At 46.2% G+C, this 27,857-nt stretch overlaps 1 protein-coding gene across 1 annotated transcript in view; it reads right to left on the bottom strand.

The window, feature by feature from the left end:
- Positions 1–27,857, bottom strand: part of Wdr27 (WD repeat domain 27) — a 64,330-nt gene that overhangs the window by 25,511 nt on the left and 10,962 nt on the right. Inside the window, exons 5-16 of the mRNA XM_057753562.1 lie at positions 26,081–26,132; positions 24,556–24,626; positions 23,339–23,459; positions 22,229–22,346; positions 18,535–18,638; positions 16,518–16,585; positions 16,178–16,299; positions 15,723–15,805; positions 13,424–13,502; positions 12,028–12,105; positions 9,139–9,236; positions 5,096–5,185 (exon numbers count right to left, since the gene is read on the bottom strand). Of these exons, the coding sequence (XP_057609545.1) occupies positions 5,096–5,185; positions 9,139–9,236; positions 12,028–12,105; positions 13,424–13,502; positions 15,723–15,805; positions 16,178–16,299; positions 16,518–16,585; positions 18,535–18,638; positions 22,229–22,346; positions 23,339–23,459; positions 24,556–24,626; positions 26,081–26,132 (1,084 nt within the window). The remainder of the gene's footprint in view (positions 1–5,095; positions 5,186–9,138; positions 9,237–12,027; positions 12,106–13,423; positions 13,503–15,722; positions 15,806–16,177; positions 16,300–16,517; positions 16,586–18,534; positions 18,639–22,228; positions 22,347–23,338; positions 23,460–24,555; positions 24,627–26,080; positions 26,133–27,857) is intronic.

The raw sequence follows: 27,857 nt of genomic DNA, 5'->3' as shown, positions 1-27,857 counted from the left end.
TATGTCAAATGGCTTTGCTGCCCTCTTGTGTCGAGTTCTGGCATTTTTCCCACTGTTCATGGGAGCGCAAAGTGGGCACTACGGAAATCCATGTGGAAGGTTCTCAAAAATGTAGAATTGAATCTATCACATGCTATCTAGCTATAGCATTCTATACCCGAAGGACTCTGTATCGTACTACAGATATCCTTCCTCATCCACATTCTCCATTATTTACCCAAAGGACTCTGTATCCTACTACAGATATCCTTCCTCATCCACGTTCTCCGTTATTTATTCAATAGCCTGGACATCTATGTATAATGCAGGATGATTACACAATAAAATATTATCCAGCTGTTAAGAAAAATGAGACTATGAAGCCTTCAGGTAAATGGATGAGGCTGGAAGCAACCATCCTGAGCGAGGTAACCCAGACCCCGAAACGCCATGTGCCATGTTTTCTCTGATTCTTTAGATATATGTGTGTCATCTGGAATATCTACAGAGGCCAGGAAATTAGTAAGGGGCCATGGGTGGAGTTCTCAAGGGAGCAGGTATAGGATGGAGTGATGCAGAGGTAAAAGGCAGGGATGGAAAGGGAAGGTTAAATGAGAAAGACGAGCAGAGCAGGGAACACGGGGAAAAGACACATAGACCTTTGAAAGAATCACACGGAAGCCTACTACTGTAGACACTTCTTAAAATACATACTTACACAAATAAGAAGACTGTAAATGGAGGTGACAAGCCCTTACCACAGGCCAACAAATGAAAGGCTCAATGTCCAGAATGGTCACCACTTCAGGAGCTGGTGACCACTGGGGTCCCACAGACCCTCAGACATTCCAGGCCATTGCCAGGGTTTTTAGTTACCATCCAGAAACTGATGGTAAGACCCTACTGAAAAGACACTACCTACTTAAGTCATATAATGTAAAGAAACCGATCGGGGAAAAACATCTGGAAGTTTCTTCCAGGATGGCTAGTTTCACAGTCCTGTGAGGCGCTATGTATGCTAGCAAAGGAGAAGTAACCATAAATCTTATCTGGCCGTAAACTCTGAAAGCTACAACCATGTGGGCCTGACAGGACATGTCCACTGGTGCAACAGGGACATTGATGTCATGGGGATAAACTAACTGCTTTCTGATTGCATTTAAGGCCCATCCATCAGTTGAAAGCCAAACCTGGGGACCAATACCAGGCTTAAGAATCTGTGGCTAGACAGGTCACAGGTTCTGGGGGAGAACATAATACCATTGTTCTGATAAATGGCCACAGTGTTACATTGACTCCTAGTGACCTTTATATATATATATATATATATATATATATATATATATATATATCCTTAATTAGTGCACCTCTCAACCTTCACCAAATTCACTTCTTTCTTCAAGAGGGGGTGATTGCCATGGAGACCCACAACTGGAAAGGGTGCAGAGACCCCCTCCTCCCAAGGCTCAGGAGTCCTTTCAGAAGGAACAGAAAAGCATAGAGCAGGGTGGTATATGACACATGGAAACTGTTTCCAGGCTCAGCGAGGCACTTGGCCTGTGAACTCACAGCAGGCATGAGAGTATGCATAAGACCTGAGCAAACTTAGACCAGACAAAAATCCCAAAATGGAGAGGACAGGTAGGCATGAAGAGCCATTAACAACTGGTAGCTGCTGGGGAGGGAGAGTCAGTTTCCTTTACGGGTGTGGCCCTGGCAGGTCATCCAAACTCCAGTGGAAGGCCAGACGTACAAAAGCTTATGAACAACACAAATTAGAATTGATGAGTTTTTTTTTTTTTTAAAAAAAAAAAAGGACACAAATTCTCAACAGAAGAAATTCGGATGGCCAAAAGACACTTAAGGTCATGCTCAACCTCCTTAGCAATCAGGGAAATGCAAATTAAAACAACTCTGAGATACCATCTTACACCGGTCAGAATGGCTAAAATCAAAAACATCAATGATAGCCTTTGCTGGAGAGGTTGTGGAGTAAGGGGCACACTCATCCATTGCTGGTGGGAATGCAAACTTGTGCAACCACTTTGGAAATCAATGTGGCGATTTCTCAGGAAATTCGGGATCAACCTACCCCAAGACCCAGTAATACGACTCTTGGGAATATACCCAAGAGATGCTCTATCATATGACAAAAGCATGTGTTCAACTATGTTCATAGCAGCATTATTTGTAATAGCCAGAACCTGGAAACAACCTAGATGTCCTTCAATGGAAGAATGGATGAAGAAAGTGTGGAATATATACATATTAGAGGACTACTCAGTGGTAAAAAACAATGACATCGTGAATTTTGCATGCAAATGGATGGAAATAGAAAATACTATCCTGAGTGAGGTAACCTAGACCCAAAAAGATGAACATGGGATGTACTCACTCATAATTGGTTTCTAACCATAAATAATGGACAGTGAGCCTATAATTTGTGATCCTAGGGAAGCTAAATAAGAAGGTGAACACAAAGAAAAACATATAGTCATCCGCCTGGATATGGGAAGTAGACAAGATTGCCAGGCAAAAACTGGGAATGTGGGGGATGGGAGTAAGGGGAAATGGGGTGAGAAAAGTGAGAAGGGGAGTACAGGGGCACTTGGGAAAATGGGATGGTTGGGATAAAGGAAGGGTGGATATGGGAGCAGGGAAGTATATATCCTAATTAAGGGAGCCATCTTAGGGTTGGCAAGAGATTTGACTCTAGAGGAGCTCGCAGGTGTCCAGGGAGATGTCCCCAGTTAGTTCCTTGGGCAACTGTGGAGAGGGAACCTGAAATGACCCTATCCTATAGCCATACTGATGAATATCTTGCATATCACCATAGAACCTTCATCTGGCGATAGATGGAGATAGAGACAGAGACCCAATTTGGAGCAACAGATTGAGCTCCCAAGGTCCAAATGAGGAGCAGAAGGAGGGAGAACATGAGCAAGGAAGTCAGGACCACGAGGGGTGCACCCACCCACTGAGACAGTGGGGCTGATCTATTGGTAGCTCACCAAGGCCAGCTGGACTGGGACTGAATAAGCATGGGATAAAACCGGACTCTCTGAACATGGTGGACAATGAAGGCTGATGAGAAGCCAAGAACAATGGCACTAGGTTTCGATCCTACTTCAGGAACTGGCTTTGTGGGCGCCTAGCCTGTTTGGATGCTCACCTTCCTGGACCTGGATGGAGGGGGAAGGGCCTTGGACTTCCCACAGGGCAGGGAACCTGGACTGCTCTTCAGACTCGAGAGGGAGAGGGAATGGAGTGGGGGGAGGGAAAGAGGAGTGAGGAGAGGGGGAGAGGGTTGGGGTTAGGGGGAGAGGAGTGGGGAGAGGGGGAGAGGAAGAGAGGGGGAGAGGAGTGGGGTTAGGGGGAGAGGAGTGGGAGGAGGAGGAGGGAAATGGGAGGCAGGGAGGAGGCAGAAATTGTTTCAACAAAAAAAATAAATAAAATTTAAAAAAAAAAGGTTGGTGGGTAGGGAAGGGGTGGAATCTGGGGAGTGAAGTATGAAGTCCTTCTGTATATGTGCTGCTTTTATTGGTTAATGAATGAAGCTGTTTTGGCCTATGGCAGGACAGAATATAGCCAGGCTGGAAGAGAGAGAGAGAGAGAGAGAGAGAGAGAGAGAGAGAGAGAGAGAGAACAGAGTCAAAGAGACACCATGTAGCTGTTGAAGGAGAAAGATGTCTACCGATAGGCCACAGCCTTGTGGTGATACACAGAATGATAGAAATGGGTTAAATTGAGATGGAAGAGCTAGCTAAAAATATGCCTGAGACATCAATCAAACAGTATTGTAATTAATATAGTTTCTGTGTGATTATTCAGGTCTGGGCGGCCGGAAAACAAACGAGCAGCCTCTGTTTACAAACTGGTGTCTAACATCCAATTTGTACTGTGCCATATGCAACTACATCACATAAAACCTGAGAGCGTGGAAGGAATTCTAGACACAAAAGAACAGAGTCGAGCACGATTTCTTGGTAGCGGCATTTTCTCAAGTGGATCTGTTTGCTAGAAGCAAGCAGAGGCACGATTCCTTTAAGAGAAGGTTTCCTGACTCAGTTTTAACAGCAAAAACTGTGCAGCTCCTTTAAGAGCCGGCTTCCTGCTTCATGCTGGTCCTGTTGTGGAGCACTTAAATGAACTCTGTAAGTTGTGTGTTACATATTGCTTAATAGCAACACAGATCCATTGGATCCCTGGAGCTGGGGTGGTGAGCATAGCTCACAGAGGCAGTGAACATGCCTCCACCATGTTGGACTGGGCAGAGTAAACAGGCAGGGCCACAGAGTTGGTCTTAGCATTCTTGCTTAGCATTTAAAAAAAAAAGGCGCTCCTGGTCAGAAAATGATAACAGCTACACAATAAAGACAGATTCAAACAAAAATAAACCTCTAAATGGGTCATAGTGTGTTTTCTTTTCTGTCCAGGGCTGCTTCTTAAAATGTTAAGCAGCTAAGCATCATTTCTAAGACTAAGGCTGCTTTGCGTTTTGGCTCCGCCCAGTCCAACATGTGTATTGCCACGTGGCTGTGTCTTACCGTCAAGGTTCAGTACGTCTGTCCCCAGTGGTGGCTTCATGGCTTCTCCTTGACTCTTGACTCTGCTTACTCTCTCTCTCTCTCTCTCTCTCTATATATATATATATATATATATATATATATTCCAGCCTGGCTATATTCTGCTAAGCCATTTGCTGAAAGGAGCCTCTTTATTCATTAACCAATAAAAGCAACACATATACAGAAGGACTTCCCACACTAATCCATTATAAATCCTACCAAATTTCAAAATACACTTCAATGAAAATATTTTATTAAATTAAACATAGCTCTGTAAAAGTGGACTTCCTTTACTGCCCCAAACCATTCAAATGCTATAACTTTCGCCCATAAGGGCTCCAGCTATAGGCTGCTGCTTTGTCTTACAGAACATATGCACTGGGGAGGACACAGGCTACACCTGGTTTAGTACCTGGCAGTGATCTGTCCCAGAAGCCCAAGCCCACTAAGAGCCACTGTGTACTAAACTGGAGCTTAGTCTGCTGCTGGCAAGCACAATCCACAACACCCACCCTCCCTCACTCCCCGTTCCTGAAGATTTAGGATACCTGAAAAAGCAGCAGGTCTTCCAGAAAGGCTAGCATCAAAGACCAGGGAAAGATGGTTAGCTAAGCCACAGGCCAACCGCTGTCCGTCCCCTATTTAAAAAAATTAAGTAAACAGCTCAATAAAATCGTAACATGGGAATCCCACTGATCAACCGACTGTTAACGTGGAGAACATTAAGATAAATGGTCATTTCTCAGGTAGTGAAGCATCTGAAAGAACACATAACAAGACTCCCAAGGTCTATCCGGCCTTGAGCCAGCCTCAGCAGAACCCTCACAGAGCAGCTGTCTCTGGGACCATTGCAGCCTTCCTCTCACAGAAGATACGCAAAGGGACACGGCTGCAAGAGCACAACAGTGAAAGTGTGGATCTTCACCAAATATGCAGCTTCATAAAGTGAGCACAGCAGTGCACACTCAGTCATCAAAAGGTGTCTTTGTCTAGAATTATCTGAAGAGTTCCTTTATCTAGAGTGATAAACTGTGATAACTTCTAGATGACTCGCCAAAAACACTCTGAAGAAGGTCAGGGCACCTTCACGGAGTCACAGATACCCACAAACAGCCACTTCACCCCCTTCAAACACTATCATGAAAAAATGTGAGAGCCCATAAAAGAGTTTTGGGAGAAAGGCAGCTGGGGTACATTTGAGAACACAGCAGCACCTGGGGAGGCCGACGCCACTCTTCCCTGTGAGACAGGGTCCATCTGAGGGAGAGACACAACTCACAGGCCAGTGTCATGGCCACCTTGTGATCCCTCTGTGGTCACATATCCAGCTTCTGTCTATGAAAAGCCATCTAACCAGGCTCCTGTGTGAAGGAGTCATCATGAAAAACATATGTGTATTGTCGTGGCAGCACTGAAGGACAGAGTGTCCTGTGATGGCCCTTGTCAAGTGCAAATGAAGCCTCACCTCACTCTAGAGCCAACCGCTCATGAAAATCAGTCCCAATGTGATGACTTATCTTCATTGTCAACTCAACTACATCTGGAATCAACTAAAACCCAAGCTGGGCACACCTGTGGGGGATTTCTTGATTGTATCACTTGAGGTGGGAAGACCCACCCTAAGTCTGGATCAGTTGAGATGGGAAGACCTGCCCTAAGTCTGGGTCAGTTGAGGTGGGAAGACCCGCCCTAAGTCTGGGTCAGTTGAGGTGGGAAGACCCGCCCTAAGTCTGGACCAGTTGAGGTGGGAAGACCCGCCCTAAGTCTGGACCAGTTGAGGTGAGAAGACCCGCCCTATGTCTGGGTCAGTTGAGGTGGGAAGACCCGCCCTAAGTCTGGGTCAGTTGAGGTGGGAAGACCCGCCCTAAGTCTGGGTCAGTTGAGGTGGGAAGACCCGCCCTAAGTCTGGACCAGTTGAGGTGGGAAGACCCGCCCTAAGTCTGGACCAGTTGAGGTGGGAAGACCCGCCCTAAGTCTGGGTCAGTTGAGGTGGGAAGACCCGCCCTAAGTCTGGGTCAGTTGAGGTGGGAAGACCCGCCCTAAGTCTGGGTCAGTTGAGGTGGGAAGACCCGCCCTAAGTCTGGGTCAGTTGAGGTGGGAAGACCCGCCCTAAGTCTGGGTCAGTTGAGGTGGGAAGACCCGCCCTAAGTCTGGGTCAGTTGAGGTGGGAAGACCCACCCTATGTCTGGGTCAGTTGAGGTAGGAAGACCCATCCTAAGTCTGGATCAGTTGAGGTAGAAAGACCCACCCTAAGTCTGGGTCAGTTGAGGTAGAAAGACCCATCCTAAGTCTGGGTCAGTTGAGGTAGAAAGACCCATCCTAAGTCTGGATCAGTTGAGGTAGAAAGACCCATCCTAAGTCTGGACCAGTTGAGGTAGAAAGACCCATCCTAAGTCTGGACCAGTTGAGGTAGGAAGACCCATCCTAAGTCTGGATCAGTTGAGGTAGAAAGACCCACCCTAAGTCTGGACCAGTTGAGGTGGGAAGACCCACCCTAAATCTGGATCAGTTGAGGTAGAAAGACCCACCCTAAGTCTGGATCAGTTGAGGTAGAAAGACCCACCCTAAGTCTGGATCAGTTGAGGTAGGAAGACCCACCCTAAGTCTGGATCAGTTGAGGTAGGAAGACCCATCCTAAGTCTGGATCAGTTGAGGTGGGAAGACCCACCCTAAGTCTGGGTCAGTTGAGGTGGGAAGACCCTTCCTAAGTCTGGGTCAGTTGAGGTGGGAAGACCCGCCCTAAGTCTGGGTCAGTTGAGGTGGGAAGACCCGCCCTAAGTCTGGGTCAGTTGAGGTGGGAAGACCCGCCCTAAGTCTGGACCAGTTGAGGTGGGAAGACCCGCCCTAAGTCTGGGTCAGTTGAGGTGGGAAGACCCGCCCTAAGTCTGGACCAGTTGAGGTGGGAAGACCCGCCCTAAGTCTGGGTCAGTTGAGGTGGGAAGACCCGCCCTAAGTCTGGACCAGTTGAGGTGGGAAGACCCGCCCTAAGTCTGGGTCAGTTGAGGTGGGAAGACCCGCCCTAAGTCTGGGTCAGTTGAGGTGGGAAGACCCGCCCTAAGTCTGGGTCAGTTGAGGTGGGAAGACCCGCCCTAAGTCTGGGTCAGTTGAGGTGGGAAGACCCGCCCTAAGTCTGGATCAGTTGAGGTGAGAAGACCCGCCCTATGTCTGGGTCAGTTGAGGTAGGAAGACCCATCCTAAGTCTGGATCAGTTGAGGTAGAAAGACCCACCCTAAGTCTGGGTCAGTTGAGGTAGAAAGACCCATCCTAAGTCTGGGTCAGTAGAGGTAGAAAGACCCATCCTAAGTCTGGATCAGTTGAGGTAGAAAGACCCATCCTAAGTCTGGACCAGTTGAGGTAGAAAGACCCATCCTAAGTCTGGACCAGTTGAGGTAGGAAGACCCATCCTATGTCTGGATCAGTTGAAGTAGAAAGACCCACCCTAAGTCTGGACCAGTTGAGGTGGGAAGACCCACCCTAAATCTGGATCAGTTGAGGTAGAAAGACCCACCCTAAGTCTGGATCAGTTGAGGTAGAAAGACCCACCCTAAGTCTGGATCAGTTGAGGTAGGAAGACCCACCCTAAGTCTGGATCAGTTGAGGTAGGAAGACCCATCCTAAGTCTGGATCAGTTGAGGTGGGAAGACCCACCCTAAGTCTGGGTCAGTTGAGGTGGGAAGACCCTTCCTAAGTCTGGGTCAGTTGAGGTGGGAAGACCCTTCCTAAGTCTGGGTCAGTTGAGGTGGGAAGACCCGCCCTAAGACTGGGTCAGTTGAGGTGGGAAGACCCGCCCTAAGTCTGGGTCAGTTGAGGTGGGAAGACCCGCCCTAAATCTGGACCAGTTGAGGTGGGAAGACCCGCCCTAAGTCTGGACCAGTTGAGGTGGGAAGACCCGCCCTAAGTCTGGGTCAGTTGAGGTGGGAAGACCCGCCCTAAGTCTGGACCAGTTGAGGTGGGAAGACCCGCCCTAAGTCTGGGTCAGTTGAGGTGGGAAGACCCGCCCTAAGTCTGGGTCAGTTGAGGTGGGAATACCCGCCCTAAGTCTGGGTCAGTTGAGCTGGGAAGACCCGCCCTAAGTCTGGGTCAGTTGAGCTGGGAAGACCCGCCCTAAGTCTGGGTCAGTTGAGGTGTGAAGACCCGCCCTAAGTCTGGGTCAGTTGAGGTGGGAAGACCCGCCCTAAGTCTGGTTGCACCTGGTGGCAACCTGTACAAAATGATGTGAAATAAGGAAGTTCTTGCTCTTTGCCTACTTGCCCTTCACTGTTTCTGACAAGTTCATCTATCCTGATGCTGAGGCATTCCTTCACTGGTGTTAGAACCTACTTCTCTGGGATCCCAACACAGCTGAAGACCAGCTGAGATCCAGATTCAAGCACTGAACAACTACTGAATTCTTGGCCTTTCCACCAGGAAACAGACTAGCTGGACTACAGTCTGCAAGTCACTCAACTCCCATGTCTATTTTTATTCTATGTGGTCTGCTCCTCTAGAGAATTCTGACCAATATAACCAAGATCTTCAAAAACAAATTTACCCCACAACAGTGGGCAGAACCCAGCTGCAGGTACGAAGGGCAAATGGTTCCGAGACTTACCTGAGTACTGCAGACAACTCACGGCAACAGGCTCCTGAGCCACCGCAACCTGCCTGCTGAGATTTCTGGGTGGGCAATGCTCCAAAGAGTATTCCTTACTTTAAGGAAGGTCATAGTGAAAACCAAGAGATAAGTTCAAGGAAAATTAGAAATAAACTAAAAATTAAGTACATTTCACTCTACTTAGATATATCCTTTTATATGATTAAAGCTCAAAATCTATATGAAATCCTATAGTCGCATTCATAAACAATTCTTTGAAACAGATTTATATTGTGTATTGTCAAAAACATATCTTTGTGGGTTTGTGTGTAGTATAAACATGTGCAGGTACACATGTGGGCAGGTGCATAAGGAGACCAGGGGTCATCCGAAGATGTCATTCTTCAAGCTTTTATGTGGGTGCTAAGGATTCAAATTCAGACCCTTGTTTGCATAGCAAGCACTCTTAACCATGAAGCCATCTTCCAAGCCCCTAGTTTCACACATCTACGGGTTGGTATTATAACACTAACTACAGTCATGGCTTAATAAACCCATAATTGGAAAATACCCTGAGCAGAAATGCATTTTGCATCCCTAACTAGAGACATGCAGGGCTCCGCTGAGCAGAGTTTGCAAGGCTCTCAGCAGTCTGTGTCTAAAGACTCACTGAGCCATGAAGACCCACTTTCCTCAACCAGCATGTTGATCCGGGCATCCTCTCCCTTCTAGGTTCTCACACTGTGAAGGGGACATGAGCTTGCCTGCCTACATGGCTATGGCAGAATCAGTCACCTCGGAGGGGTCTATCTGGTTGCCTGGATGCTATTCTAAAGGTCGGGCTATTGTTTATACATTCATGTTGAGTAGGAGCTGGTGATGCTGGCTTGCCTCCAGGAAATGAGCATTGCTCTTCCTTCTCCACACCTGTCAGCATCTGGAAACTGCTTCCTGGGGAGATTCCATTCTTAAACCTCAGGGCCCTTCCAGAACCATGCCTGCTTGCTTCCTCTCCCCACGAGAGCCAAAACTGTACAAGAAGTGGCTTTCTCAGTGTATAGAACAGAGTCATCAGAGAAGAAAACAGCCCAGTGGGTGAACAGGGCTCCGTATAGGAGAAAATGCCATGAGGAGCATGGGGTTCAGTCACTCTTGGGGGTTCATGTTACTCTCAGGGTTCAGGTCACTCTTGGGGTTTAGGTCACTCTCGGGGTTCAGGTCACTCTCGGGGCCCATCACTGGGATGGGATCAGACATCTTATGCTATGGGTACATGGTCACCTGCTGATGAGAAAACTAGTGGAAACTGACAGGAAAAGTAAAAAAAGAAAAAATAATGTTTAAGAAAAATGCCAATAAGCATGACTAAATTACATCCAGAATATCAAACACCCTGAAGAAGTGCTCTGAACATGGGCTCCCTAAAGGAATGCAATGACCAGTAAGTACACAGAGACCCAGTGTCCTGACGACAGGAAAATACAGCTTGAGGTGAGTTACAGTGTCACTACACCCAAGATTACCATCCAAGAAAACAAAAAGTAAATAACAAATGCTGGCCAGGAGGTGAAGGCAGAGAAACCCTTGACCCACTGTTGAGGAGATGTGATTACAACAGCTGTCACGGAACACACTAAAGGAGATGCCTCATAAAACTAAAATGAAAACTACCATGTGATCTATCTTACTCCAGAGCACAGACTCAGAGGAAATAAAATCACTACCAAGGAGACTCCTTCTTGTCTGTGTTCACTGAGGCTAAGCTGAGGCTAAGTTAAGATACAGATCAACCTAAGTTGATCAATACGGGAATGAAAAGAAATGTGGTATATATGCACCATGAAAAAGTATTCAGACATGGGCTCTGCAGTTGACAACACTTGCTGTCCTTCCAGGACCAGTAATCTCTGACACCCACATGCAGCCCCTCACATTGGCCTGTGACTTCAATGGCCAGGTTTTGACGCCCTCTGCTGGCCTCTGTGGACACACACATGCATTCACAGACATATATACTAAAATTAAAATAAATCTTATAAAAGGAAATCCAGCCATTAAGAAATAACATTCTGCCGTTTGTAGCAAACTGCATGGGAAGTGTAAGGTGTTGAGTAAGATACGCCGAATGCAGACCCTCAAATATCATACGTTCTCGCTCTTATTTTAAAGTTGACCTGGACATAGACTAGTGATGATTCTAGAGACCAGGAAGAGTGATACAGTGAGAGTCATAGATGAAAGGAGGTCGGTCTCATCAAGGAACACTGTACATATGGGTTAAAGCATCATGCTAAAGCCCCAGGAATAGGTGCAACTGATCCAAGTCAATCACAAGCACTCCATGTTTCAGTAAGCATTTCTGTAAAAGCACTCAATGTTCAAACGTATGTGTGGGATATGTGAAGATGAATCTTACATTAGGCAGTCCATGATCTCTTTTGCATCAACTATAGTATACGTTCATCATATGTCATATACAGTTCTGCCTGAAACAAGCCCAAGGCCCCAAACTCTCCTTGTGCATTCAGGCTGTGTTGCAGCACGTCCAGGCCAATGAACCAGCCATGAACACTAAGAAGCAACTTTGGCTCTGCAACTGCCCCTTTGTCACTATTGAGACCTGAAATGCATCTCAGGCGTGGTCAGCCAACAGACACAATACTCTCCTACAATTGCATTTTAGCAAAAACTCACTATTTCAAAACTAGCAAAATAATAAAAAGAGCAGAATACCCAAAGGTTTACTAAAATGAGACAACCATATTTTGTTTGAAGAATGCATGTCAGTGATATATTTGTACTCATTTTTATGCACATATCGTCATTTCTGTTTAAAAATCAAGAGAGCACTTTAAGAGTGTTTCTAAGTTGTTCAGATTTATTTAATGCACACACTCAATTACATACCACTTGTGACTGTTCTTGCATTTGGAAGTTCTTTTGTTAATATGCTTGATGTTGGTCTTTGGGGAAAACATAGTCCCACTGGAAGGAAAACACATATACATATGCATCTATCACTCTCAACAATTATTTACATTTATAAGGAAAAATTAAACATGTACAAACTTACATAATTTTCTCAGTTGCCTTCTGTTCTTGAATCTAAGAATGGTCACTCATCCTGACTCAGAGATGCCACAATGCTACACCTCTTCAGGGACCCTATCTAATGCTTCTCAGCTCAAAGTTCCAGGGCAGCATCAGGACCACCACAGCCTCCCACATCATCCAGTGTGGATCCTCCAAATCCACACTTAAGCTCACAGATTAAATGCTGCTTTGTTCTTCTACCGTATGAATTTCCATCCATCTGCCATTATTCATTCAGGGATATGTTCTCTGGGTCATTTGTCATCTATGAAGTTCATGCTCAAAACTACTTTTATTCAATCAAATTTTAAAACTTAACACACAAAAATCTCATATTGTTTTGTCTTGGCTGCAGTCATAGCTATCCTGTAGCTTATGTGGTCAGTGGGCCACAGCTGGGACACACCTGTGAGTAACTCACCCTTCTGTCTAGTCACCTTTCTCTCCATCTGTGATCTCTCCCTCCATCTACCCATCTCTCTACCCATCCATCCCTCCTTTTATCTACTTGCCATCTGTTTATCAGTGTCTTAATGAAGAGTTTAAGGAGCCAGGCACTGCCCCAAGCACAGGTCTACAGAATAGACAGGTAAACAGCACCCACAGCTCTTGCCATTGGGGAAAGAAAAGGCATGGTCAGATACTGAGGGCTGAGGGGCGCTAGAGCTGCAGTTACACACAGGATGGCCGAGGTCAGAGGCCTTGGAGAGGCCTGAGTGGGGTCTCAAGGCTGAGGTGAGTGGGTGGGCATGGATGAAGGTGAGAACACCAACCGGGAGATGACAGAGACCAAAACCCTGTCACGTGCTCTAAGTGCATGGAGCCCATGGGAGAGAGAGAGGAGAGAGATAAAAGAGAGAGAGAAGAGGCCACAAATTTCAGAGAGACTGGGCTCACAAAAAGTTGAGGATGTTTAGTCAGGTTATGATGAGGCCATGCGTCACCTTTATCCACTTTCCACCCTCCAGCTTCTCACTCACTACAACCAACTTTATGATCTGAGAGCAGCACAAGAAGCTGAGCCGAGATCAACAGCCAGTGGGCATTTAACAAAAGTTGGCTGTTCGGCTGCCACCCTTATGGTGACTGTGTACTCTGGGGTCTGGCTCACGTTTTCATCCTGAGCACCCTGTCCACAGAAAACCATCCCAGTGGTGTTCCTGCAGTCAGTGCCGCCACCGACACAAGAGGCGTGATAGTTGGTACTTACTGTGGTGCCGACGTATAACCAGATGACCTGATTTTATTGTGGAAAACCAGGGGCCTGTCCTCTATGACACTCCTCACAGCTATATGACAGGATACAAAATAAGCAGCAAACATTTAACATCGCAATTTCACTGTCCTAGAAAAAAAAAGAACCCAGACTCCCAAAACCAGGAAGATTCTAACAAAATGACCTTCTGACCTAATGAAATGCAGGCTCCATATAGAAGCCAAAGAAAAAATAGCCAAAAATTCATCACGGAGACAAAAGGTGCAAGAAAGCAATGGAAAATATACTAAACTGTACCACGAGTGATGCCGTGCATTTATTTTCTTTCTTGTTTCTGTTTGTTTGCTTGCTTGCTTGTTTTTGAGATAGAAATTCTCTGTGTAACAGTCCTGGCTATCCTGGAACTCTCTTTGTACACTAGGCTGGCCTTGAACTCACAAAGATTCAAATGCCTCTACTTCCCAAGTGCTGGAATTAAAGGCATGTGCCACCATGCCTAGCCAACAGCATACATTTCAAATGTGTTTGGACTACAAGCCAGTACAGGGTCCCTGCTCGAAGACACAGAAATGGACAACACACGGACTCAGCCTGACAGGATCCCACTGAGAGGACAACCAGGAAGAACCATGGTGAAAACAGGGACAGGCTGCCTGCCCTACAGATCAAATTCAAGGGTTTAATGACTTACTCCTCAGAATGGGGTGCATGCCCTAGATGATAGGGGCCCTAGAAACACAAGGGAGGTTTAGTGACTCATCTATCCAGGTCTGGGGATCTGGAAGAGGCCAAGCCAGTAGCCTGGGGGTAAAAGGCAGGAAACATGTAGATGTGGCATATATACAGAATGGATCTGACTGGGAGGAGCTTAATCTTCTTAACTACGTCAATCAGGAGACTTTAAGGGACTGTGAGTTTACACTGGAAAATGAAGGAAAACAAGGGAGCATCAGTTAGCAATGATTCCTACAATATAGAAGACTGGGACACAATGAATTCTGCCTTCTTAACATGGAAACTAATTTTAAACTATATTTTGAAAAAAAATCAACATGAGGACTAGTTGGCTACAGTTTACAACAAACCAATCAAAACCTATTTTTTTAATAGCCAATAAAATTTTATTTTGGCCTTGCTAATACAAGAACCCATTTCTAGTTGTGACAGGATGTGATTCTGGCAGATGTCTCAGAAACATACCCTGAAGTGTGCATGATATGGTAACACACTGTGCAACTACTCAGGGTCCAGCAGAGGCGCCACTGCAAGTTCCCCACGGAGTCACATCAGAATTGAGACAGGCCCTGGAGTTCCTATGAATTATGCCCAACTCAGGGGGCAGGTGTGGAATTGAAGACAGTGTGCAATAAATCTGAGAGACATAGAAGCCGCATTGGATTTATTGTAAGTGGAGACTGTTCATTCATGTTCTGGCCACCCACCTGAACAACCACACAGAAACTCTATTAATTACAACACTGCTTGCTCAGGCATATTTCTAGCTAACTCTTACATCTTAAATTAACCCATTTCTATTCATCTATGTATCACCACAAGGCTGTGGCCTACCAGTAAGAATCCATCATCTTTCTCCTTCAGCAGCTACATGGCGTCTCCTCGACTCTACCCCTCTATCTATCTATCTATCTATCTATCTATCTATCTATCTATCTATCTATCTATCTGTCTATCTCTCTGTTGTGATTTCCCACCTGGCTTTACTCTGCTCAGCCATTAGACCAAACCACTTTATTAATCAACCAACAAAAGCAGCACATATACAGAAGGACATCCCACATCAATTTATCTTTTGGCAAATTCAAGTCCCAAAGTGATGCAGCAATGTTGACTGCAGGGGAGATGGCTGCAACGCACAAGTGTTTCAGAGCTGCAGGGGAGATGGCTGCAATGCACGTGTGTGTCAGAGCTGCAGGGGAGATGGCTGCAACGCACAAGTGTTTCAGAGCTGCAGGGGAGATGGCTGCAACGCACAAGTGTTTCAGAGCTGCAGGGGAGATGGCTGCAATGCACAAGTGTTTCAGAGCTGCAGGGGAGATGGCTGCAACGCACAAGTGTTTCAGAGCTGCAGGGGAGATGGCTGCAATGCACAAGTGTTTCAGAGCTGCAGGGGAGATGGCTGCAACGCACAAGTGTTTCAGAGCTGCATGGGGAGATGGCTGCAATGCACAAGTGTTTCAGAGCTGCAGGGGAGATAGCTGCAACACACAAGTGTTTCAGAGCTGCAGGGGAGATGGCTGCAACACATGTGTGTGTCAGAGCGTGCTGTACTAACCATGTCGTTTGCTATTGGCAGGCTTAGGAAGGCTTTCCTTAACGATTCCAAAATACAGTGGAGAGGTTGGTAGGACACAGGAGCTAAAATAAGGACAGTCACATGGTGAGAGCAGTGATATGACAACCGTTTCAATGCAACATACATATTTAAGAACAATGTAAGATTAGCTCATTCAAATGTAGATTTACAATATTTGGAAATTAAAACTACCAAGGTCCTTATCTTTATGAGAAAAATATTGATATACTTTAATGAAAGTGCTTATTTACATTCTACTTTGAAATAAACTAGCATTTTATGTTAAACTATGAAGCATTTAGGTTTGAGTAAAATAAAAATCATGGCATAAAACATTAGTTCTCTCAGAGAGCATTAGTTTGCTGAGCGTCTCCAATGTTCCAGTATTTCTTCACATGAAAAAGATCTAAACAGTGAGCAGCACGGAACTGTACCTTGGCAGCACGGAAAGCACTCTCCCGCCACCGTGGCTCCTCTGGGAGCTCAGCAGAGCAGCCAGGTTGACGTCCAATACGGTGATCTTGTTTCCAAACATAGATGAAAGTATGCACAGTGCCTGTGGGACACTCAGAAGGTGAGCAGCACGGCTGGGCTGGGGGCCCGTGGGTGCACCCCAACTCTCCAGTCACAAACACAGCTTTCACAGTGAGGTCTGCTTCACATTTACAAACATATGAAACACCACCAAGACTGTTGTCAACTGAAGAGGTACGTGTCAGAGCACAGGGAAGTGTGTTAGACAGAACTGCCCACTGCACAAGTCTCAGCACTCACCTTGGGGCTCATGGCCTCACTCATCACTGCACAGGACCCAGCGACTTGGACACTCAGGCTCTGAAATTCTTAATTTTCATCAAAATAAACATTTGAAAGGTTGATAAATGAAGATAAATAGCTGGCTCATTTGTTCAGCCTAGTAACAACTAACACAATTAGTGTTCATGTGCTGTAAGGTGTGTGCCTGGACAGAGGCCCACAGTTGGGGAGACAAGGTGGAAAGAGTCAGCTGGGAAGGAATCCAGACACAGGCCAGAGCACAAGCATGCATGGGAGTAAGGCTTTGAATGCTGGCGCAGCCAAGAGGAAATACAAATGACAGGGATACTGAACCTATGGGACCAGAAGCAAAGACAGCCCAGGGGAACGGGAATTTTGTGCTGAACATACATTTACCCAGCTGAGGTATGGAGAAGCAGGAGATCAGAGTACCTAACGAGAATGGGGTGTTATGGAAAACAGAACTGTGGGAAAGGACCAAGCAGCAACCCTGCTCGCCACAAACAGCAGGCAAGCCCCAGAATCTAAAGAACAGACACAAGAGAACTGAGGAACACAAGAGTCTGGGGCTTTTGGGCAGGAGGAAGTGTGGGTACACATGGGGAAGTCTTTGTCCCAGGGCTAGAGAGGACAGCTCCTCCTGTAGGTTGTCTGGACCAATGCCAAGTGTTCAGAGTGAACTGCCAGTATTGCCAGCAGTACTGACAGAAGTACACGTGGGGGAAAGAACCCGTGGGAGCCTGTGGTCCATACCTGATGCATGCAGGTGTCTAGGAGCCTGTGGTCCATGCCTGATGCATGCAGGTGTCTAGGAGTCCATGGTCCATGCCTGATGCATGCAGGTGTCTAGGAGCCCGTGGTCCATGTCTGATGCATGCAGGTGTCTAGAAGCCTGTGGTCCGTGCCTGATGCATGCAGGTGTCTAGGAGCCCGTGGTCCATGTCTGATGCATGCAGGTGTCTAGGAGTCCGTGGTCCATGTCTGATGCATGCAGGTGTCTAGAAGCCTGTGGTCCATGTCTGATGCATGCAGGTGTCTAGGAGCCTGTGGTCCATGTCTGATGCATGCAGGTGTCTAGGAGGAGCCTGTGGTCCATGCCTGATGCATGCAGGTGTCTAGGAGCCCATGGTCCATGCCTGATGCATGTAGGTGTCTAGGAGCCCATGGTCCATGCCTGATGCATGTAGGTGTCTAGGAGCCCATGGTCCATGCCTGATGCAGGCAGACGTCTAGGAGCCTAATACACGGGGGCAGAGGGGAGCCTCATGGTTCCCAACACAAAGATGGCATGGTTCCCAACACAAAGATGGGAGGAGAGTGAATGAAGGAGGGTTTCACAGAATTCTGACACACCAGGATGGAGAAGGGCCCCACACAGTCCTAACATACCAGGACAGAGGCCTGAGAGGCGTACTTGAGAGATGGAAGTGCTGAACTGAAGCTCTGTCCTTCAGATTCTGCAGCATGGAGCTGAGTGACAGTCTGAGTGGGTGGCTGTGGTAACAGGAGCGGCGGGCTGCGTCCTGCTACCCGGCCAGCTTTACCCGAAATAATCACACGGAGACTGTATTCTTTTAAACACTGTCTGGCCCATTAGCTCCAGCCTCTTATTGGCTAGCTCTTACATATTTATCTAACCCATTTTTAATATTCTGTGTAACACCACGAGCTGGCTTACCAGGAAAGATCTTAACCTGCGTCTGTCTGGAGTGGGAGAATCATGGCGACTGCCTGACTCGGCTTCTTTCTCCCAGCATTCTGTTCTGTCTCCTCCGCCTATCTAAATTCTACCCTATTAGAGGCTAAGCAGTTTCTTTATTAATTAACCAATGAAAGCAACAGATAGAAAGATGACCCTCCTCCATCAGGTGGCCATGTGTGGTCACTGATAAACTTATCCTCAAATTCAAATGCTCAGACTTTCTACCCTAAACTTGTACTCCCCGTCAATCTTTTTTAAGAAAATGAAGTTATAAGAGATTAACATCAAAAATTACTGAGTTCAAGATCTCACCCTTGAAATGTAAAGCAGCTTCTAATTCAACGCTTGCCGGGTTAAATACGAATAAAGCTGTTGAGCTTCCAATCCACAGGCATTTGGTGCACTCAGAGGAAAAACTAATCTTAGAAAGAAACAAACAGTCTTCCTTCAGGTTAGTGCCACAGCATCCCCCGGCATTCCTGGTCCTCCACACAGTGAGGATGGACACACATCTGTGTGACTAACGCAAACACTGTCTCCAGCTAGTCACACTCGGGAAAGGTGCTTAGCTTCAAAGCAGCCACCCCTGTCTACTGGACACAAGTATCCCCACAAGTGAGAGCACGACCACGGTTCAGTTCTGACAACCGTGGTTTACACCTTCTCCTGAGTTGTCAACAGCAGTTGGTGGCAAAGTTACCCAAAAGCCTGCCGATGTGAGAATCTAGGAAGTGCTCAGATCTGGGCAGCCAGTGGCCATGTCAGAGGAGCTATGGGCATCAATGGAGCTTACAGAACACAGCCCAGAGAATAACAAAGCTGCTCTGGGTACATCTCGAAGGGGCAAAGCCTGGAAAGATTGTTTCCAGAACACCCTCTGCTTCTGCTGCGCTCCCTGCTGCTTGCTGCTGCTGTGTTCCTGGTGTGTTTGGCATGGTGTGATTGCTATATGAAAGAATCCTACTGTATCTCGTGTAGTGTGATTGTTTCCTGGGAAAATCCCACTCTTCACTGTACAATTTACTTGAAAATCATAATGAAGATGATTTTTCTAAGAGCAATGATGATTAGTTAGACCTATGATTTAACTGGATTTTCTGAGTTAATCTAACAGATGCAGGTGGTTACGACAGTTGGTAAAGACAATTAGGGAAATGGCTTAGGTAATTCTGTAAATTGCTCCAATAAGAGATACGAAAAACATAAAAATAGGCTAGAAGTTAGTTACCCTTTGTTGGAAGTGATATTTGCAGAAGATGTAAAATAAGAACAAGGAAGTTTCATGCATTTAATAGACCCATGAATTCTGCCTGTAGTAAAAACAGGCTGATAATCAAATTAATTATGTCCCCACACTCAAGGAAAGGCCTGAGTTCCTTGGTCATGTACTTTACAGAATTAATCACAGGCCTTGGTATGCACCTTGAAAAAACAAAGTTGTGAAAGGAAATTAAATGACTTATTGTGTGTAGAGAAAAAGAGATGGTTAGCTGAGCACTCTAAAGTTTCTCTAGCCTAGAACTAAGAAGTGGAATCTGTGACACTGAAACCACAAACAGCTACCCGCCAGAACAAAGGAACTGCTGACATGTACCTGGCCTACTTAAAACTTTGTTAACCAACTATAAAAGAAGTACTGGTTTGGGGTGAAGATGTTATAGTGGAAAAATTAAAACAAAGAAAAACGTTTAATTACTTGTGGGCTTCTAAGAAAGACATGTAACTTGTGATCATAATATAATTTCTTCCTGTGTAAAGATTTTAATTTGTTTTTGGAAAATATATAACTTATGGTTGTGAGGTTATCTTTTCTTGCATGAAAATTATTGTCTGAGGAGGTATAAAAGGGATAGAAAAAGTAAGAGAGGTAGAAGAAAAATGTGGAATCAAAATCAGGGAAGACATTAGGAAGAGGACTACAAGGAAAATGGAGAAGGACAATGTAGGGAAGATGGAGGAGGAGAACGTAGGGAGGATGGAGAAGAATGTAGGGAAGATGGAGAACATAGGAAAGATGGAGGAGGAGAACGTAGGGAGGATGGAGAACATAGGAAAGATGGAGGAGGAGAACGGAGGGAGGATGGAGGAGGAAAACGGAGGGAGGATGGAGGAGGAAAACGGAGGGAGGATGGAGGAGGAGAACGGAGGGAGGATGGAGGAGGAGAACGTAGGAAGGATGGGGAGGAGAACGTAGGGAGGATGGAGGAGGAGAACGGAGGGAGGATGGAGAACATAGGAAAGATGGAGAAGGAGAACGGAGGGAGGATGGAGGAGGAGAACGGAGGGAGGATGGAGGAGGAGAACATAGGGAAGATGGAGGAGGAGAACGGAGGGAGGATGGAGGAGGAGAACGGAGGGAGGATGGAGGAGGAGAACATAGGGAAGATGGAGGAGGAGAACGGAGGGAGGATGGAGGAGGAGAACGGAGGGAGGATGGAGGAGGAGAACGGAGGGAAGATGGAGGAGGAGAACATAGGGAAGATGGAGGAGGAAAACGGAGGGAGGATGGAGGAGGAGAATGTAGGAAGGATGGGGGAGGAGAACGTAGGGAAGATGGAAGAGGAGAACGTAGGGAAGATGGAGGAGGAGAACATAGGGAAGATGGAGGAGGAGAACATAGGGAAGATGGAGGAGGAGAACATAGGGAAGATGGAGGAGGAGAACATAGGGAAGATGGAGGAGGAGAACATAGGGAAGATGGAAGAGAACGGAGGGAGGATGGAGGAGGAGAACATAGGGAAGATGGAGGAGAATGGAGGGAGGATGGAGGAGAACAGAGGGAGGATGGAGAAGGAGAACGGAGGGAGGATGGAGGAGAACGGAGGGAGGATGGAGGAGGAGAACGGAGGGAAGATGGAGGAGGAGAACATAGGGAAGAGAAAGGATAACAACAAGGAAGAAGAACAGAAAAGAGAAAGAGCAGAGTAGGAACAAGCAGGAGATAGAAAAATGAAGAACTAAGTTTTGGCCCTCAGAAAAGTCCCCTGTGTGTAAGCAGCTCCACTCACACCACACCTCTTTTCCAGACTCTCTGACCTGCTGAGTGTTGACCCTTCAGCAGCACAATGTCACCAGTTCCGTTTGTGAAAATAAAGATAAGCTCAGAGAGGAGCTCTGGTCCACAGTGGCAGAGCTCATCAGAAAGCCAACATGCGTCTGCTTTTTATCAATCAGCCTCATTCAAGCTTGGTTTGCACTAACTGTCCTCTCCCATCTGCACTGTCTGTCCCTTCATTCTACCCCTCCCAACACTAGTCAGCTGGAGCCCTCTCACTAGGGCAGGCAGCAGGCACCCCTCCTCAGACCCACAGTACACAATCCAGCACTTCCTATATCACCTGACAAATCAAGGTGGACAGGGTTCAGCAGTGTGGCCCTGGCTTTGCCTGCAGGAACTCTCAGTACTCTGTGCGAGGACACAAGTCCTGTGACTCAGGGCAGGAACCAGCCCACCCTCCTCCAGCCTCTGTTTTGCCAGCATAGCATGGACTAGGAAGGAGTCCTCTAGTCCCAGGGCCGAGGCAGTGAAATGAGCTCTCCTCACTTGCGAGCAATCTCTCCCATCTAGAGCTGAATTTGCAGATGCTAAAGTTGCTGAGCTTTCTCAGGGGAAGAGGCAGGCTCAGAGACAATGCTTCCTTGTGTTCCCAAGAATCCATAATATTCCTACCATGCTCAGAAATAACTGAGTCACACTCGCTTGGGATCAGTTTTAGCGTGGAACACCTGGGAGGAAAGAGTGGGCGAAGACTGATGTGTCGTCACACCCAAGAAAAAGTCCTGCTACAGAGGCTTTATCTGCCTACATCTGCTTAGAAAAGTTATCTCTCAAATAAAACCGGCAAAGCTTACTAAATCTCAGACAAAATATGCTATTTTGGAACAATTACAATCAGTAACAATAAGAGACACAACACTTGTTTCCTTTAACCATTCACAAATCTGAACTTAGGCCCACTTAAGAAAGTTAGTGACCTACGGCTTTGGCCCCGTTAATTATACGCACGCTCCATTCTGGGAGTCCAGCAGGCAGAGGTCACAGTGTGCCAGGCTCAGGACAGGGAATGTGGCTTCAGCTTCTTCCCTTTTATCCACCTCAGGTGTGGAGTGGTACTGACTGTCTTCTAGGGAACAGAGTTATTATTGATTACCTAACAAGCAAAGTTCTCAGCGATCAGCTAATAGAAAAGAACAGATGCAAGGACCCTTCAGAAGTACATGTTACAGAATGAATCATGAATCAAAAAGGCATTTAGACTTTGAGTACTAAGAAAAATAAAGCTATAAATCTAAAGGGAACCCTATATTGAGTCTATAAGGGATAAGGAAAGAGACAGCCATTGCAGAGATCAATGCCACCATTCCTAAAATGGATCTGGGCTGTAGAAAAGAATGAGCAACTGCTTATTAAAAAAAAGTGACAAAAATCATGGCTTGATATCTTAAGAGAAAAAGAGATACAGGACAGTAATTTCTGGCCTAATTTAAAAAATTATTTAAAGCCATTCACAAAATATAAACTAAGGGAGGAGTGACTATGTGTAGGAACAAATACATAGGGCAGGAGAGTGGCAAGGGAACTAGTACACACACCATAACAGCTCTCAGCCTCACTGAGAAAAGACGCCGGCACTCCTCAAGTCGGTGCCAGCCCCATCAGGGACCTAGAGCAGCACAGGAGGCACGGAGGAGATAGGTGTGGACAAGCTGTTGCAAGCTTGGACAGCAGAGCTGGGGAGGAGCTTAGGGGAGTGGGCAAGGATGCAGAGGCCTTTAGGGTCTGAGACCTGAAGGAGGAGATGGGTCAGCACTGAAACGGGAACAATGAAGCAGCAACCTGGGGATGATGCCCCAGTTTACACAGATGCACCATTCAGATGCTGCAGGGCTGCCCTCTGGAGTCCCTGCTGTGATGACAACCAAGGGTTTGTGTTCTCCCGTTCTCTGAGTCCCTGGACTCCACACAGTGCTCTGTGAGGTACCCTCCAGCTCGAGGCACAGAACCTATGGGGCTCGGTGGTTTCAGAAGTCAGGACCTCCCACCCTGTCCATGGAGATCCCAGTGATTCTGAACGTTGCCTCCATTCAGGAGGCCTACAGGGCACAAGAGGCACACCTGGAGGGCTGCACTGCCTGGCTGTCATTCTTCGAGTGGAGAAAGTCTCACTTTTCTTCCTCAGGTCCACATGTGCCACACAGTGATAGTGGTGTCTCTCCATCAAACTAAATATCCACAGCTACAAAAACCAAGATATGTAGACACAGATCTCTTTTGTTGTGGGAGCTGCGGGCCGCTTCCTGCCACCCTGCTCCCGGCCGCCTAGCTAGCTTTGCCCCAAAATAACAACACACAAATTGTATTCTTTTAAACACTGCTTGGCCCATTATATCTAGCCTCTTCTTGGCTAATTCTCACGTATTAATTTAGCCCATTTCTAATAATCTGTGTAGCACCCCAAGGTGCGCTTACCGGGAAGATTCTAGCCTACGTCCATCCTGGGTCGGGGCTTCATAGCGTCTGCCCTGGGGAGCAGCTGCATTGGCATCTAAGCTCACTTCCTCTTCCTCCCAGCATTCTGTTCTGTTTACTCCACCCACCTATGTTCTAACCTATGAGGGCCAAGCAGTTTCTTTATTATTTAACCAATGACCTTTCTCCATCACTCTTTCAAGAATTGATATTTACTGTAAAATCCAAAGGAAAGTGGGGCAGAGCAGACAAGCTGCATCAGATATGCTCCTGGGTTCTCCTAGACACTTGGGCTGCCCTGAATATTGCTTTTAGCCCCTCTTTGAAAGTTGCACAACTTCTAAGCAGGTGGTTACAGGGGGAAGTTTTTCCAGAACCTTAGGTCAGACATGGCTGTGATTCAGAGTCACCTATGGGGTCCCAAGATCAGTAACACCTACACAGCACATGCTACAGTCTTTGAGCCATGAGTACTTCTACCATGTTACTGGGCCCTAGCACACACGATAATGACAGCTGAACCTATGAAGAAGAAAACAAACTAATAAACTATCTTAGCTTCCAAATGTACAACTTCATCATATTTATATCGAGTGTCTTTATAAAATAAACCTAAAGTGTTTACATTAAATTTTTAAAATAAATATCTTCAGTTTTAAAGTCATCTGATGCTAACGGCTGAGCAAGTGATTCTAACTTTTGCTGCATTCAGATACTGCATAGCATTGTTAAAACGTGCAGATCAAGGTCAGTGCTGCAGACCAAAGGCCTCCCAACCCCACCCCAGTGCTGAGGTGCACAGGGGGACGAAGTCCTAACACTGCAGGAGACAACACAAAGCAGAGACCTGGCATACGTCTCACCTGGCCATCCGCACTGCCAGTGACCAGCTGTCTGTTTTCTTCACGGATAAGCAAACTCAGGAGAGGGTAAGCTGAGAGGGAGCACAGGACATTCAGTATGGACAGTGCATCTTCTAGTTGACTTAGCACTACTCTAAATCTTCATACCAGGAGGTAAAATTATAAATGAATAGAAATTTGGAAACATTCGTGAGCAAGAAAGAAAAAAGGAATGCTGTCCCAAATAAGAATGGTGGGATATATTGCAGCCAGGATGTAAAATTAAAAAACAAATAAATAGATTCAAAAAAAAAAAAAAACGGTGACTGCTGGTGGATCCTGGCTACCCCTTCTCATGTGCCCACTCTGAGCAGGTCTAGAGCAACTGTCGGTAGCCAGGAAGAAGGAAGTACAGCTCAGCCAGCATTTTAAACAGGGCAGAGAGGTTCCTGTAGGCTAAAGACAATGAAATCCTAGACTTGGCAATAAAAACAGTTAAACAGATGACATACAAAAACAAATAAAAGAACTCCCTAAGATTTAATTTAACTTAGAATGTAGTCTAAAGTATCAAGAATTTGGAACAACTAGATAAACAGAGGTTAGGAAACACTGTGTGTCCTAACTAAGCTATAAATGGCATTCATGGTGAGTCTATAGCAGTCTGCAATTGTGTTCCTCAATCAACATGTTCTACAAGATTATATTCAGGAAAATCGAACAAACTTGCAGAAAATGCACTTCATGCCCAAGCTTGGCAGAAAACTCCAGGCTGTCAGAACACAATATTCTTTATGTGGGTAATTGACCTAAAAATGCTCTATCCTGGAAAACTACAACCGTAACTCCAGCAGGCCACCAAGCCATCTGTTTTCTGTAAGGGGCATTCTCATGAGCCATCTCAAAGGAAGGAAAGGTCCCAACATCTGGCATCCTGCTCTCCCACAACACTGCTGCATACATGAAGGGACATGGGAAGAACCCCAGAATCAACCCATGAGATGCAGGGAGGAACCCAAGTGAAACATTCCTCTGGCTCACACATAACGCCCCAGGTCCCCGGAGAGCCAGGCCACAGAAACTGGTCACTCCTCTGTATAAGCTGTTGGTTCCATTGCCCACAAAAAAGACAATTCAATGAAAGAAACAATTATCCTAGAATTCACAGGATGGACGAAAGCATCCAAGCTAGCCAATGACTTGCGCACTGCCCAGTTCTCTGGTCACTGGTGAGAGAGGTGTCCCCCAAACTCTGCCAGCTCTGGGCCTCTCCACAGGACAACAGGGACCCTATCTTGGGCAGTTAATCTGAGAGCCAACCTACTCCACACACTTACCTGAGACAGAAGCCCAGACACCAAGTGTGTGCGTGTGTGTGTGTGTGTGTGCATGTGTAACATAAAATCCTCAGAGACAGTAACTGTAAACAGGAGTCAGAATTGATGGCTACACACAGACAAGGCCGGTGACTTCAGCTGTCACCCCTCTACTCTGACAGTTTGTTCACATAGCCTACTAGGCTAGAACGTAAGACTCTTTGATTTACCTGTTAAAATGGATGAGTTGTATATCGAGGATCCCACACAATAGTCCCAGACCTTTAATGAAAGATATTTATTTAAGAGACATAAAACGGTGTTAATATTGCTAAACCACAGACTAAATTTTAAGCAATTAGAAATTAATCTGTATAAATAATAATGAAAGAATTAAAATTCACATAGTGGATGAATCACTGCACTATTAAAACCCAAGACTTCAGAAAACTTCAAAGACGACCACCTATGGATTTGGGAGGACTGAAGACACACCTAAGAGACAGCAAACATCACATGTACTCACTCATAAGTGGCTTTTAGACATAAAGCAAAGAAAACCAGCCTACAGTTCACAACCCCAGAAAACCTAGACAACAAAGAGGACACTAAGAGAGACATACATGGATCTAATCTACATGGGAAGTAGAAAAAGACAAGATCTCTTGAGTAAATTGGGAGCATGGGGATCTTGGGAGAAGGTTGAAGGGGAGGAGAGAGAAAGGGAGGGGACCAGAAAAAATGTAGAGCTCAATAAAATCAATTTTATTTTTATTTTTTTATTTTTCGAGACAGGGTTTCTCTGTAGCTTTTTGGTTCCTGTCCTGGAACTAGCTCTTGTAGACCAGGCTGGCCTCAAACTCACAGAGATCCGCCTGCCTCTGCCTCCCGAGTGCTGGGATTAAAGGCGTGCGCCACCACTGCCCGGCTAAAATCAATTTTAAAAAGAAGAAAAAAACAGAGAGACCAAGCCCTGGGTACATAATCAGTACTTCATTGGAAGCTTGGTGAAGAAGGGCCAGCGTGTCCCTGGGTCTATGCCCCACATGTAGAGGGTGCTCACCCACAGAACTATATTCTAACCATGACAGTCACACGGGTTTGCTATCCCTTCCATGGTAGCTACATCTCCAAGGACATTCCAAAATACCAACTCTCTTCATTCTCACGATCACCAGTGAAACAAGAGGCCCCATTGTATCTATCTGAAAGATAAAATTGAGTGCAACATAGTTTACCCAAGTATGGCTTTCTGCCCTAACTGTTGCTGACTCCCAGGGGAAGTCGGGACCCACTGGGTCTTATCAGATGGGTATTTTTAAATGACAATAGTATGAAATTTCATAACTTCTGTGGTTTGATACACATGTGTGACTTTTAGCTTCTAGGACAGTGATAAATGTCCACCCTTTGTCAGTAAAACCACAGTTACAATAGCTAACTTGGGGCTGCTCGGAAGTGAACCGGCATTTTGCTTTGTTTTTTTCTGAAACTCAGTTCAGTTCTTACTGAATCCTCATTGGGGACACTGTCCTCAGCTGTTGGTCATTTGGAAACACTGCAAATACACACTGCCTCCTCTATATTTAAATGTGAGAAAGTCCCCACAGTTGTCCAATCTCTAATTGCTGGAGGCCTAGGAAGTGCATGAAGGGGTACCCAGCCCAACAAGAGCATCAAAACTGCGCTTTAGCATGGGTGAGGAAACAGCCTCCTCAGGGACGCGCTTTAACTGCAGTCATTTCTATTCTGTGCGTAGAGCTTGGCTTGCACACTAGTATGTGTACCGCAGGTGTGCAGTATCCATGGAGGCCAGATAAAACATTGGTTCTCCCAGAATTAGGATCCCAGACTGTTGTGCACCACTGTGTGGGTGCTGAGAGCAGAGTCCTCAACAGTGGAGCCTTAAACCACTGGGCCGTCTTGTCTTCAGCTCCGTCATGCTTGTGTTACAAGAAAAAAAAAACTTGCACAGCAGCAGCAATCCAACAGCAGTGTCATCAACAA

This window comes from Chionomys nivalis, chromosome 2 (assembly GCF_950005125.1).
Source record: "Chionomys nivalis chromosome 2, mChiNiv1.1, whole genome shotgun sequence".
NCBI lineage: Eukaryota > Metazoa > Chordata > Mammalia > Rodentia > Cricetidae > Chionomys > Chionomys nivalis.
The sequence above is the reverse complement of the archived record's forward strand: the minus strand, read 5'-3'. Positions and strand labels throughout refer to the sequence as shown.